Consider the following 15,447-nt stretch of genomic DNA (forward strand, 5'->3'; position numbering starts at 1 on the left):
AGATTTCATAGAACCAGAAATGATTTTGCTGCATAAAAAATAATTGAATGCAAAACGATGTGAAAGCCATATATTAAATATTTCCATATTGCAAGCAATAAAAATTCATTTTGAAATTTGAACATGAGATGTTCAAATCCACCATTTTGAATCAGTCAGGTGTGCTCACTGTGAGCAGAGATTTGTGCAAGTTATGCACTCTTTTCTGAACTACATATTGATTGTACTAATTGAGGACTTTTCTGGAAGAAAGACACAAGTTCAATTATGACTCAATTCCACTTTGGTCATTTTTCCTTAAATTAGCAACTTGTTTATGCGATAACAAATGCTGGTTAATGATAAAGCAAAAATGGTTATACCGTTGGATTTATGGTACAATTTGCTATTAATAAGGTGTAAGTGTTATGCGTTTTGTTTAAAACTTTTGTCTGATTCAAAATGGCAGATTTGAACATGGCCGCAATCAAGGCAACTCTTACCATAGACCTAATATTTATCCACCTGCTTTTTATTTAATTATTATCATTAACACAAAATTTACAAGGTGGGGTAAAGGACTAATACATATGCTGCAACAATATTTAATTTCCCTGTAGCTTTTTACCAATTGCGCGTAAATCAAAATTAACGTCACCATTGTTCTTCTGATTAAATTTGCGCCCAAAATCATGTATCACATGACCCTATTCCTATTTTAAAAACTTAACCTTAATTCGAAATGGCGGATTTCATGATGACCGCCCTCAGGTATACCCTTACTATATAACTTCCCCCTAGACCTAATATGTACCCATATATTTGTTATTCACCTTTTCTCGTTACAAGAGGTCTTACAGAGCTTTTACCTCCAACTGTATGAAGACGATTCTGTACTTCCATGTGATGTTCTGGTAGCTGTATCTCCTAAACCCCTGGAGCTTCGCACCTACAACTTCACTGAAATACTGACCACATTTAGTACTACTTTCTCATATGTGTCTCAGTCAGCAACTCGATTCACCCAAACGTAAGGTTTACTTGTGAGACGAAAATAACGATCAGTGAGGAATGTTGTTAATATTACGGGACAAAAGAACAAAATTAGAATTAATCAAATGGAGGAAATGAAACAGATAAGGGTGTTGTTTGAAGGAAAATTGCATTCTAAGGGACTTGATAGCTGAGAAGGAAATGATTATAACTAATAGATAATAGTAATCCAGATAAATCGTGCATTAATGCGAAAAAGATAAGTGAGGACTGTATTGCATGGAACCTTCTAAATTTCCGGCCAGTTATCTGCTACTAATGGCAGAATACGTTTAAAGATGAAGAGGAGAATGGACATACATTGAAGGAATGAAATTTACTGGATTCAAGCACCATAATTTCATGTTTAAGGAATGCATGAACAGTTTTCGGATTACTTTGTATCCCTCCCTATGGGAAATATACAAATAGAAATGTTTAATCTAAGGCACTAGATATCCAACATACCTGTTTAAGAATGAATATTTTTATCGACTCTTCTGAACTAAACCTCAAAGCACTGTTATTCAACGGGAACACTAAATCATTAGTACCACTAACATATTGTGCAAACATGAAGGAAACATGCTAATATAGTGGTTATTAGATCATCATTATCATAGTCAACCATTGTCATTCCACTACTGGATGAGTCTCTCCAACTATTCTCCACAACCACCTATCTTGGGCAATTCTTTTCCACATTACTCTGTGGCCCTTCTTGGTTTTGTCACACCACCTTGTATAATGACGTTTCCTAGGTCGTTTCCTAGGACGGTTTTCGTGTCCAGTCAATAATTTCTTCTGTCCAGAATTTCTTCTTCCAATACGTCCAGTCCACTGCCACGTCAGAGCCTTTATTTCCATGGTTGTATCCGCCACTTCTATCATCTTTCTGATCTATGTAATTCTTTTCCTGTCTCTGTGGGTAAATTCTGCTTAACATATCACCATGCTTCTTTGTGCAGTTTGCAGACTTGAATATCGTGATTTTGTTTGTGGCCACTTCGATCCACGTGTCAAAACACGCAGAATACATTTAATATTCTTATGTAATGAATATTTTACGCTTTGGATATATTGTCGTTTGGCTTTTCTATATGAAGCTGTTCCTACTGAATGTACGCCAGCCTAACTTAATACGTCGGTTACTTTCTTCTTTAATATTGCCATCTGTGAACATCTGTCCCAGATAGGCGTAGGTATTCACTTTTTCTAATTCCTTATATTCAACTTCAGTCTTTGACCTCCTTGCGAAATTATTGAATATGATATAGTCTTTTTTGTGTTCATTTTTAACCCAATTTCCTTGCTCTTGATGTAAGTTCTTCTATCATATATTTCATATATCTGTTACAGTATGCGAACAGAGCGATATCGTCTGTGAAACGAGATGATGAGCCCACTTACATTTACTCCTTTATTCTTCCAGTTGAGGAATCGGAATTCATATACAAGTACGTTGGTAAAAATCTTGGAAGAAATTATTTTTAAAATTCTGAAAATTCGTTTGACCTTTCTATCAGTTTCCTTACTACTTGAATACAATCTGCTATACTGTGACCACTTCTAAATCCAGCCTCTTCTCCTGATTGGAGGGGTCTGCCTGTTTCTCTAATCTAAGCATCAATATTTTCGTAAACACTTTGTAGATTCCTGGAAATAGATTACTAGGTCTATAATTCATAGATCGTATTGTACTATCTTGTTCAACAGTATGATAGTGGCTTCTTCTCGGAAACTCGAACGCTTCGTACAAATTTAATATAAAGCTACGCTAGGACTTTTTTCCGCTTCTTCACCATTTTTCTTTACTATAAAATGCGTTTTAAGTAAATATATCATCTAAAATAAGTAATATATGTGTTTTCTCAATTAGTATAATTGATATAAATAAAGTAGCTGCTTGGTATACTAAATTCACTCTCTATGCTACTTCCCCGAAGTAAATAATAAAGGAACTACTGAGGAAATAAATTTACACAAAGTTCGAAGCATTTGCTAAAAACTAATCATTTTCCTTATCTTTCAACCGTGTTTTTAAAAGGCAAATTGCCCTTTTGTATCCTATGGATGTTTACTAGCTCTTACAATGAAAACGAGAATTATACATACTGGTTATCGTTGAGTCGAAGTAAACTCTGAATTTTCTGGAAACTGATTCGCACTTTTGATTTTCGTATCCTGAAAAACAATATTTGTTTTTAATACATTTTTAGTTTTCTTTTTCTGGAAATGTCATACATACAAAGAAAGACTTTTTTTTTTTTTTTTTTACCAAAATGCATCTTCTGCGGTAGAGCTCTCACCTCTGGTGCGTGGGATCTCTAATTCGATTCCATCTCCCTCCAAGGGCTTTTTCGTGGACAAACACCGTGTGCGCAGGTTTTCCCTAGGAGTTCAATCCTATCTTGCCTAATCCCAACCCATCTAACGGCTTATCAACCACTGATTTATCCAAGATAAGGATTTCTGTCATTTTAGGCTCCCATTCGCCTAAAATGTTGACGAGAGAATTTCTGTACTTGATTATTGACCATCAGCACTACCAAATTGTGAAATCATGAACACATTCGAAAAATATTCAATATTTGTTAATGTCTACCGGAGATCGTACGTATGAAAATCAATAACATGATTTCAGTATTGGCAGTGTCAGCTACACTATCAATCGACACGCAACATTGCGCAACAAGAAAGCATGTTAATCCGGATTTCAAAATGAATCATCATAGAGCATTTAAACCCTCAACCCCTTAAAATAAATGGTCCTATATGACCATTGTGCGATACAGCATAAAGTACCAGATCTAGTCGATAGTTCACTTAATAATCTCTCTTTTAAGCTTTTAATATGTTCATCTAAAGTTCTTTTTTAAAATAGATTTCAATGCCTCAACTTCTTCATGTGAATTCCTTCGAAGATTGTTCTTATTGAAAAGTCGGAATAAAAGAAAATGCACTCAGGCAGAGTCTGCAAAGTTTCCTATTCCGTTTCGAATGTCATCTAGGGTTTCCTACGAGACGACACTTAAGGCTGTCCCGTCTCATTTCGAAGAGTTATCTCGTCTCATTGCCGAAACAAGATCTGTTCCTTAATCGCATCTCGGAAAAGTAATACAAGGTAAAAGTCGTAACAACATAAGTAATAAAGGAAAGTCACCACACAATGCTTATTATTATTATTATTATTATTATTATTATTATTATTATTATTATTATTATTTTGTAAAATATATAAACATTTTCGAAAAACTTGTCCGAAGAAAACTCGGTACCATCAGTATACTTTCCTTTCTGAATTTGATTTTGTAGAAAATCTTAAGAAATTATTTATGCAATATTTCAAGGTTAATAATAATGAAATATTAACAAAAACGTTGTATATCATCTACAAAACGTCATTCAAAATAACTTACTTCACCAGTTAAGGTGAGTCTTCTGAGAAGTATTACCAGTGGTACCATTCAGCCGGTTGTTAAAATATTCCGAGTTCGCAGAATCGTTTGTTAAACCCATCCATAAACACAAACATGGATACATACGCATGACCTAACCAAGAATGAAAGAAAGAAGCCAAACAAATTTGAAAAAAAAAACATCTCTGCAATTTTCCTACTCGCTTGCATTGTTGTGAAAACAAGCAACTTTGAATTGTTTAAACGAACAGACAGAAATTCGAATGGATGGGCGCCAAGAAATTTATATGACGTGACCGATAAAGTTTCCCAGTTATGTTAATAAAAGGTTTCCAGGTCTTAATTGTTAATTCTTTAGAGTGCTCCATATTTCTATAGATAAGAATAAACATTAGAAATTTTCAGACAACAAAGGACTAGTTTTGGTAAAGCTTTGAAGCTATTCACTAAATCTCGCTAACAAAAATACACTATTGTATATTCTTTCATATCTTTTCCCCTTCTTCAGGTCGGTTTTGTTTGAATGTGGCGCTACAAAATATAATAGAAAAAGTTCTTACGTCAACCCCAAGATGATAAAATTGGCGTTACGTTCTAAAATGTAACAACTCTTATATATACAGTACCTTGTATGGTTTGTTTCTTAAAAGAATTATATCTATCTACTTATCTATCAATTTATAAAGGTAACCAAGAAAATTCAGTCGTTTTTTGGAGGTTTGTGTTCAATTGGCCCGTAAGTTTAATGCGAGTGGAGGTAAGTCGAAGATCAGTTGTTGGTGTGGGTATATCCAACATACTACCTGGTTGTGGCAGTTCAGTTACAGCGTGAACGTGCGTAAGGACAGAGTAAACATGGGACCTCCACAGAGCGTCGTAAAGGCGTTATGTTGTACGAGTTCAAACTGGGATCAAACGCCGCTGCAGCGAGGCAGAAGATATGCCAGGCCTTTGATCAAGGTGTCGTGACTACGGGGACAATGCAGCGGTGGTTTAACACGTTTAAGGACGGTGACGAAACACTCGAAGACTCACCACGTGCCAGAAGATCAACACATGTTCAAAATGAAGACCTTCAGGCGGAAATTGAGGCGAACAGTGACCAGACATGTGAGGATCTGGGACTACAATTCAGTGTGAGTAGAGAAACTACTGGGCAGCACATCCACCAACTTGGGAACGGTACGTGACGTTTGGGCGCCGCCATTTGAGCGCGGACGTTTGGGCACCGCCGTTAGGGCACTGGACGTTTGGGCGCGAAGCCATTTGGCGACAGACGTTTGGGCGCGAGTTAAATTAAAAAGTCATTATATTAGGCGCTGAGTACTAAGTTCGAATCAAGATATCACAAGGTATCTACTATCGTGGAAGTCCTTGAATTATACTTGATTTTGTTTTACATACTAGAATTACTGAAATTTCAAAATTCTAAAAACTGAAGCAACAATTAAATTTTGTAAATTTAAGTTTCAACCAAAGTTAAGTGTGCTTTTTATTTGATAACTTTTCAAGCCAAAGATAAGTAGACCAGACTAGATGTGATTGACTGCATTACGTACATAGTGAGCCTATAAAAAACTTAAAGCAGGACTTCTACTGTAGTTATGCAATAAGTGTGAATGTCAAACACATTTCTAGTGGCTAAATGACCAATATATGTACACTTAACTATTATTTTTCACTTTGAAATCGTTCTTTTTTCCTTTCGCCACTTTCTTTAATGCAGATTAAATGCTTACAATGGGACGAAAAAAAAAGTGTGTTAAGTTTTGATTTTTATATTGGAATGTTAATAAGAAAAAAAAGTGATACCAGAAATACGGCATACTGCAGTTCCTAAACTCAATGTCTTAGACACTGTATTAAAATCTTTCCCTCAACTTGATTAGGATTTAGGATTTTTAGATTTCTGGGCTCTCGGCATCTAAGGCCATTTAGCCCGTCACGTTTGAGGGGACACACTATCCGGGGAAAGGGAAGGAAGAAAGCGGCCTGGACCTATAAATTAGGTACCAGCCCGGCATTTGCCTGGTGTGAATGAGGAAAACCCAGAAAGCCTCATTCAGGGTGGCTGGCCTGAAAGAGCGTGTTACACTTTTTCGACCGAGTGCCCCCACCGGGAATCAAACCCGGGACCGCTCGCACCGAAGGCGAGAGCGTTAGCGATTACGCTACCCGGAGCCACTTCCCTCAACTCGAGTGCGCGGAAATCTTTTATTGGTAGTTTTTTATTGGACTTAAGGAAGAGAAGAGTTTGGCAAACGTAATACAAAAGAAAACAAATTTTAATATTCATGAGTATGTAATTATTAACTTTAAAAAAATACAAAAAATAAATCAATATGTTTTAACATTAAGAAAATTATTAACAATTCGTCTGATTCCTTCATTTCCTAGCTTTCTTATATAATACAAAAATTAGATCAACATTAGATCAGAAGTACAAGAATCGTGAACAAGCGAAAAATCTATCCATGACGAGGTTAGGCAACAAATGGCACAAACGCATTAAACTATTTAATTTAGATGAATAAATAAGATAGAGATAGAAAATATACAAATAAATGAGATGAGATAAAGATAGAAATGTATGAATGTTTGTATATCTATGTATATGTATGTATATATATATATCTTGATTCGCGCTTAGTTTTCAATGCCTAGCTTACTTTATATGTCGTAAATTGTGATTTTTACTATGTACCTCGCGCCCAAACGTCTGGCGCCTAAACGGCTTTGCGCCGAAACGTCCGCGCCCAAATGGTGGCGCCCAAACGTCCTGTCCCGACTTGGGAAGCACTACAAGTTGGGTCGTTGGGTCCCAAATGATTTGACTCCGGGCCAGAAGACAACGCGAGCAGACACCTGTATTTCTTTGCTGTCCTGTCTGAGGGAAAAGCCATTTCTGGACAGGGTGATGACATGTGATGAGAAGTGGATCTTGTACGATCTGCACGACTACGTCTTGTACGCACGGCGTAGTCATCATTGGTTAGCATCCCATGAACCGATTCCAAAACAGCAGAAACCAGCACTGCACAAGAAGAAGGTCCTCCTGTGTGTTGGACTGCTCGCGTCATCGTGCATCGGGAACTGCTACGAGCTGGTCAGAGCATCAATGTAACTGTGTACTGTCAGCAGTTCAGCCGTGTTGAAGAAAAACTCAAAACTCTGGAAACAGTACTCCTGAATCGTAAAGGGGGGGGGTCCTTCTGTTACAGGACAACGCTAAGACTCTCGTGGCTATACCGTTTTGGTGTTCCTGATCATAGTGGATCGGCTGTTCTCGGAAAACAACAACGAAATGAGCCGAGTAAGCATGCTTCTTTCAGCCAGTGTATCCAAATACTCTTATATGTACGGAAATGGTTATGTAGTCGAATTGCTGAGAAAGTTTCACACTTTCATCTTTGCTTTTTCATCGGTCACCATGAATCTTCGAATTTTGTCAATAAAACATTTGTCGGTGTAGGCAACGGCTGTCAAGCTATTACGCGTCAATCCGACGTCTCTGAAATTTAATTATTATGTATTGACAATGCCCACATGTACCGAATTGAAGGGCAGTATATTTTTTAAAAATGTAATCTTGCAATAAGGAAGTACAATTGTACAAATATCTATGAAATGTTGTTCTAATCCAAATGCACTTATCAACATACCCGCGTTATAGGATTGATTTATTGGGAAATGACACTTATACATTCACTTGATTACCTTGACGTAATAGTAATAATAATAATAATAATAATAATAATAATAATAATAATAATAGTAGTAGTAGTAGTAGTAGTAGTAGTAATGGGTTCCCATGTAGCTTAGTCGGTAGAGTGAACGACTGTCAATCTTCATATTTTAGTTTCATTTTCAGGGGCTAGGGGCTATGAAGACACGGGACCCATAGTTTAAATTGGGATCCGAACCACTTCGGTTTTTGAATCCCAACTATTGAGCAGACAGCGGGAAACGAATCCGCGACCACGCGCGCGCAAGGCAAGCGCTCTAGCGATGAGGCTACAGGGAAGCAATTAATGTCTCGAATAAGGGGTACAAGAAAGTGAAGGGAGTCGTGACACCGCAGGTCACCACGTGATATTTCAATTCAATGGTAGGCAAATGCCCCTAATGGCTGCTGAATCACCAATGCATTTATTATTATTATTATTATTATTATTATTATTATTATTATTATTATTATTATTGACTTGAGAGCTTCTGGTTTTTAGGTAGCTTCTGATGGTCTCACAATTAACTCGCTTCACTCTCAAAATCTGGTTTATGCAGTGTGCGAACTAAGGGACATTGTACTGGGGGAGATACACTGTACTTCAAAGAAGATAACATGGGGACATCCAAAACTTATCATCCAGCACAAGAAGGGGAGAAATCCTCCTGATCCACCCGTTAATTCGCACACTGGGTTTATGTGAGCGAACTTCGCTACTATTTCCTTCACGTAGGCTTCGTATCTTTGGCAGAAAAGGTACCGAAACACTTCGCTTTGGTGCAAAAAATTAAATTGGTGTGGGTGTAACGTCCCTTTTTAGCAGCTCAGGCCATATCAGAGACAGGAGCACAGTGTTGTCCACCACAAACTCACATGGCGAGGCCGGGAAGTGAACCCGGGACCTCTTGAACCAGAGGTGAGTACCACTGAGCTACCGTGCCTCCTCGCTTTGGTGCAGAAATCGGGCCTACTTAAAATATCAAGTTCGGATAAATAAAGAGTACGTTTGTTATTAAGAACAAGCTCAGTAATTAACTTTTTATTAAACCTATACAATTGTAATCTTTCATCAGTTCTGAAATTTCTTCTTAACTTCCCCTATGATATTTTCTCAACACATCCATCATACCATAAGGCCATGATACCTTCTTCAATGATCAAACTACTTTCATGTTTGACATTTATTTCACAATGTTCTTTTAGATCTTGTCAAAAAAAATTACATTTTTGCGTATTTCTTGTGGAATGCGATTTTGCTTTCCTTTTTGGGTAGCCACCCCACCCCCACACACACTCATTAACAAACAGGAGGAGGTTATTCACCTGACAGCAAACTGTTTTGCTTTTTGGAGGTAGCAACACTTGCAGTGAAACTCGTGAGGGGTGTTATGTTGCCAATTTTATACAAACAAACCCTTGGCTTCCTATTTTTCTTTTTGTTGTTATTTTGAAGTGTGGTGACATTTTGTTTGAGGTGCTGCTCTCGTCTCAACCATATTCCTCCTTTTTTTCTTTCATTTTTTTACTCTTGAGTTTTGTAGTGTTTATATCTTCGTGTTATTTAAAAGATAATTCGTATGTAATTGACGTCATATATCTACGTAGATGAAAATCTGTGCGTTATGTATTCTTTTTAGTGATGCGTGTGCGTGTGAGTGTTGTGTAGTGTTGCCACGAGACGAGACATTTTTCGTGTCTCGTCTCGTCTCGTAAACGACACGAGACACGAGACGGGACAGAACCCTTCCAGACGAGACACGAGACGAGACAGACTACTTGTCCCGTCTCGAAAATGAAAACGCTGGCGGGAATGGCCAAGATTGAAATTGCCAGTGGTCATATAGATTGCAAAAAGGAAGATCCCATTTGTGAGAAAACATGTTGAAAAGCCTTCATAGAAAAGTGTCCTCTGTCTATTGAATGAAACAATCGTGATACATGAGCTTCCCGGAATATCATCCTTAATGTCTCATCCCCAATTCCCCTTGCTGTAAACTGAGGAATTCTCATTTTTTTATTTCTGGCTGAAATGATAACAAACAAAATCAAAGACAGGGAAGATTTTTACAAGGTCAAGAAACCCAACTACCACCACCATCTATTCAATTTGAAAACTGGGTAAGGTCTACACTCATTACAGGCTGTAGTTGAAAGTTCTGGCTGAGATGGCGGAAGAGAACAGAACAGACTACACGTGTCTTTATTCTCTGGTGGTGGTATTCTTTTTGCTATATGAACCGAAAACGGCAATTGAAGTATGTCAACTTGCAACTAAAATTTTGTCTTCTCCCCCCCCCACTCTCTCTCTCTCTCTCACACACACACATATATATACACATAACAACGTACTTTTACCATTTTACCAATCGCTCGCTTATTATACAGCAGTCATGTTGTAAAATTCACCTCTTCGTTTGGAAGGCGGGCGAAGGACAAAAAAGCAAAGATATTATCGACGAACCCTTCAAATTGTTTGCTTTCAGCAAATTTATGATACTAACAATAACACTTTAGGTGAAGAGGTTTTACAGGGTGCCTTCGTTTTGTTACGCGGAAATGTTTCATCTGACCAGAGTGCGAAATTGCCCTCTGCTTCCATGTTGAGAGGAGGGGAATACTTCCCTTTCCTAGTGAATAATATTTATTAGGACCTGAATTGTCTGCAGAAATTGTTTCTTACAGGCATATAAAACCTCTCGAACTCGATAAGTTTAAAGAACATTTGGTATAACATTCATGGAACTCCGTTGAAAGCAGAAAATATGAGAAGGATCAAAATTCGAACATTGAAGAACATAATTAACAGAAAAGAAATAGGATACCCAAACCATATTTTTAAACCTGCTATAAAATGTATATCCTATATTTTTACTAATTCCTTACTCTCATGAAAGTATCCTGGGGAGGATATTCTCTCCAATTTTTTCAGACTGAAATCCTTTTATCCCGTACGATTTCCCCCCCTGACACAATACTAAAAACAAATGTTGTTAAAATCCATACACATGACCCTTCCAGGACTCAACCCGGGGCCTTCAAGCCATAGTCTATCACCGCAGACCGCTCGGCTTGGTATGAAGATGTACGTTGTATGATTGCGAATAGGTCACGACAATATAAGAAACTTTAATCCAAAATGGCCAACTAAAAATCAACTTTTTTTTAGCCACTAGCTAATCTGGGTGTACTGTCATGAGTTTGTTACACAAACGGGGCAACCACCACATAGTAGAACACACCCCGCGGTTATAGGAACAGATTTGAACCATGGAGGTGAAGACTGGCCCCAAGCATTCTTTCGTCCGATGTGTCATTCAGCTCCCATTACTATGGCACTTTAAGTAGAGCTTACTGTGCAGTAACATATAAAATTTCAATCAAATACTTTCCATTACTCAATAAAATTATTTGGTTCCGAGCTTTTTTTAAAAAAAAAAATTGCAACAAATCGAAACATGCTACAATGGAAAGTAGTTTTTGGATTGTTATGGGTTAACACTGTGAAACCTAAAGGCTGGAATATATGAAATCAAAATGTACACACATATCTATATCTCTATTTATCTATATATCTTTCCATCTCTCTCTCTCTCTATCTTTCTCTCTCACTCACTCTCTCTCTTTCTCTCTCTCTCTCTCTCTCTCTCTCTCTCTCTCTCTCTCTCTCTCTATATATATATATATATATATATATATATATATATATATATATATATATATATATATATACTGTATATCAAATTTAGGTACAGCATCAGGTAAAGTTACATCGGTTGATCAGCTCACTTCCTTTTACCTGCCTCTAACTAAAGGAGAGAAAATTAGAGATGTAACTTAAGTTCTTGCATGCATAGGAGAGAGGAAAACATGGAGGAGTGTTCGACCCAAGGAAAAGGACACAAAACACAAGACGCAACAAGCAAAAAGAACATAAAAAGATAAAAGAAGAACAGAAGAAAAAGACAAGAAAAAGGTAGAAGATAAAGAAGAAACAAGAATGAAGATCCAGTGATAGTATGCAAGCTCAGTCGCAGAACGTCACTGAAGGAAACAGTGAAGAAACATCATGTGCAGCGTCATGGAGATCTAAAGACATCCTGTAGAACCTCAGCTAGCTAATGCACCAAGAGTTGAAAAAGGATTTAAAGAAACCAACACATATCGCATCATTGAAATTTACAAGCAAACCCAGGAGAAGCTCAACAAGATGGTGCGGTGAACCCATCGGCTTCAGTGTGTCAGTATGGAAGTTACTCCTGGAAGAGTTACAGCACATGCCCACAGCAGCAATGCCCCTTTGGTGACCTTGCTTACTGGTGAGATGCCATCACAGGCGGTGACCGAATCAGAGGACATGAAAGTACATTTCGTCAAAGAGACGAGTGTATTCCAAGATGTGTTAACGCCAGGAAAGGGGGGTCAAAAGTTATACATACCTCAAGAAGGCATGGCAATAAGAGAGATCAGTGAAGTAAATATAAACCCTGAGATCAGAAAAGGACAGTGATAATGATGTACGCAAGAATAGAACTGAGAACAAGAGGCAAGGACTGTGATGGGTGTTAACAGTGCATTGAATTAAGACCTGTTGTGAACAAGGACGAACAGTTACCATTTTCCCGCCCAGTGAGGAAGAAGAGAAAGAAGTAAGACGAAATTAGAAAGATGTTGGAATTGCAGGAGTTTCGAGTCAGGCGGAAATGTCTGTGGCTTCAAGGTTGCTTAATTGATTTAAAAAAAACTAAATTAACTAAGAAAAGCGATAAAATAACTGAGAATCAGGTGTTTGGGCCATCCTGTCCTCTGCCAATTAATTATTATTAATTTTGTCTGACAGCCATATATTCAATTTTTGAAATTCTCTATGTAGTGCCAATTTTTGTGGACGGATAGCTCTTGGGGTTATTTTTTCTCTACCCAGAACTTTCGCATTGTGATCATTTCTCCCCCGTGTTTAAAACTTACGGTTAAGCTAAGCATTTTTTGTCAGTCAGTATGCGAGTGAAAGTCTTTTGTGTAACGCGCTACCGCGATATCGTGCTAGAGGACAAAATTTACAATCTTTTTCAATTGAAATAACTATTAATCTTCTATGTACTAAATACAGTCCATTAGTTGTGAAATTCTTATTATGTGTTTGTATTAAATAATTATCAACACACGTTTCTATAGTGTTTTTATGTATGTGAAAACAACAAACCGTTGTTTGGATAAACATACCAACAGGTATTACCTCTCCGATAGAGTCTCCGGAAGACAAAGTTGCATCACCTTACATCACTCTCCCGTCATCAGATCACACAATATTAGTAGTTTCAGGGACAATAGTAAACATTCATGAATATTCATGAGTGTTTACTTTTCTGACATTTTAGCAGTTGGTAATACACGGCCGGTTGACAGTTTGAATAATTGATGCTTTCTTCCTCCGCATATTAATGACACATAATGTATGCAAGTGCGGCCGGAGGTTGTATAGAGAACATGACACATAATAAATGTTTCCGGTGAAAAGAAATGTTAATTGGACAAGCAGAATACAGAAAGACCTTTCGGAAATAAAATATGCAGATCACACACGTAGAGCAAGGTAATAGATTGTTGGATTCATTAATATTCAGCGCATGTAACGCGGCAGCTGCTGGAGAATATTCTGGAATTGTGATCGTTGGAATGAGTGAAAGAAAGTACTGGAAACGTCGAGATCTTTTTTTTTAAATTTATTATTGTTGGAATAGGGGAAAGAACACACTCGAAATTTCTGGAAAGATTGAAGGGCATATAAATACTGATGCATTTGCATGATGTGTACATTTACAAAGAAGAGTGCACCAAGAACAAGTGTTAAGTTTGTGAAGAAGAGAGACTGGAAGATTGGTAAGTACTAACGTTGTAGTTTTCTTGTATTATACTTGTTCATTTTTTATATGGGAAAGGGACATATTGTAATTGTTGGGAGTATAAGGGGGATGGAAGTGTTTGTTTTATCGGAAATTGATTGCGGAATTTCCAGCATTGAAAATCATATGACTCGGTGTACTTTTATGGAATTATAACTTGACTAAGATATAGTATAATGTAATATGGAGGGTAGAGCGAATCAACATTAATGATTGCACTGGGAATCGAGTGAGTATTCTCCCAGGTGGAGAACCGTACGCTAAATTTTATGCTTGAAGTGTGAACTTATTTCTTATATATAGCTATGAATTGTGTATGACATAACAAGAAGTCAAGATAATCCGCATCGGGAATCGAACCAAGGCTCTTTTACGTGAAAAGCCGTACGACAAACATTTTGCTTAGCAGATGTTGTTACTTATATGTAGATTTGAATTGTGTAAGATATAACAGGTATATATAAATTATAATGTACAGAAAGTTAGCAAAATGCGCCCCCGGGAATCGAACCAAGACTGTTCCACGTGGAGAACCGTACGCTTGCTTGCACTGTAGACTTTTTTTCAGTTATAGATGTTATATTTTTACTGTGTATGAACAAACTTATATTGGATAGGTAGTTAACAGAATCTGCACCGCGAATCGAACCATGGCTCTCTTCATGCAAAGCCAATATGGTTGAGAACGTTAGTGCTACGTTGAATATCATATTTTTGTAATTTGAAAAGTCGTAATACGGTAACTAATTGCATTTTTTCTTTTCTGTTTTAGGTGCTGAAGCAAATAAGTGATAAAAGGGAGAAAAAGCAGAGAGCACGAAAGACGTGGATTCCAATTGGATCATCACTTAAACAGAGATAAACTAATATTCGGTAAGTATTATTATTATTATTATTATTATTATTATTATTATTATTATTATTATTATTATTATTATTATTATTGTTATTGTAAACTTTTGTGTTTTATTTCATAAACGCTAGTGTAACAATGAGGATATATGGCGACAGAACGTTTAACGTTACAGCAGATTGAACTTAAGGGTTTTTCATGTTGAAATCTAATGCAATAAAAAGAGACCCGAGATTGTTTGAACATATTACCCAGGACGAAATGTAGTAGTGAAGTTGAAAGGAAAACTTTATACGTATATTTTGTAATTGGAAGTCGTAATACAGCAAATAACTAATTCTTAATTTCTTTTATTGTTTTAGGTGGTGAAGGAAATAAAAAATCTTAGTAGAAACACTGGAGAACAAACCTTATTTTCCTGAATTGTTTGCTGTTGAAATATAGCGGTGTTTTTAGTGAAAAGGAGTTATAGATTGGTTTTAAAACATGGATTCAATGAAACCGTTGGATCTTAGTACAAGAGGTGAAAGTGATTTT

The 15,447-nt window shown here is 37.0% G+C and overlaps 1 protein-coding gene across 4 annotated transcripts in view; it reads right to left on the reverse strand.

The window, feature by feature from the left end:
* LOC145681478 (polyglutamylase complex subunit TTLL1-like) overlaps window positions 1-15,447 on the reverse strand; it is a 79,737-nt gene that overhangs the window by 22,745 nt on the left and 41,545 nt on the right. For 3 of the 4 annotated variants that reach the window (XM_081753125.1, XM_081753124.1, XM_081753127.1), the window contains one exon: window positions 3,127-3,195. The exons of the other annotated variant lie outside the window; for it this stretch is intronic. In XM_081753125.1, the coding sequence (XP_081609251.1) occupies window positions 3,127-3,195 (69 nt within the window). The remainder of the gene's footprint in view (window positions 1-3,126; window positions 3,196-15,447) is intronic. 4 annotated transcript variants of the gene reach the window in all.

This window comes from Thermobia domestica, chromosome 3 (genome assembly GCF_964235325.1).
Source record: "Thermobia domestica chromosome 3, izTheDome1.hap1.1, whole genome shotgun sequence".
Taxonomy (NCBI): Eukaryota; Metazoa; Arthropoda; class Insecta; order Zygentoma; family Lepismatidae; genus Thermobia; species Thermobia domestica.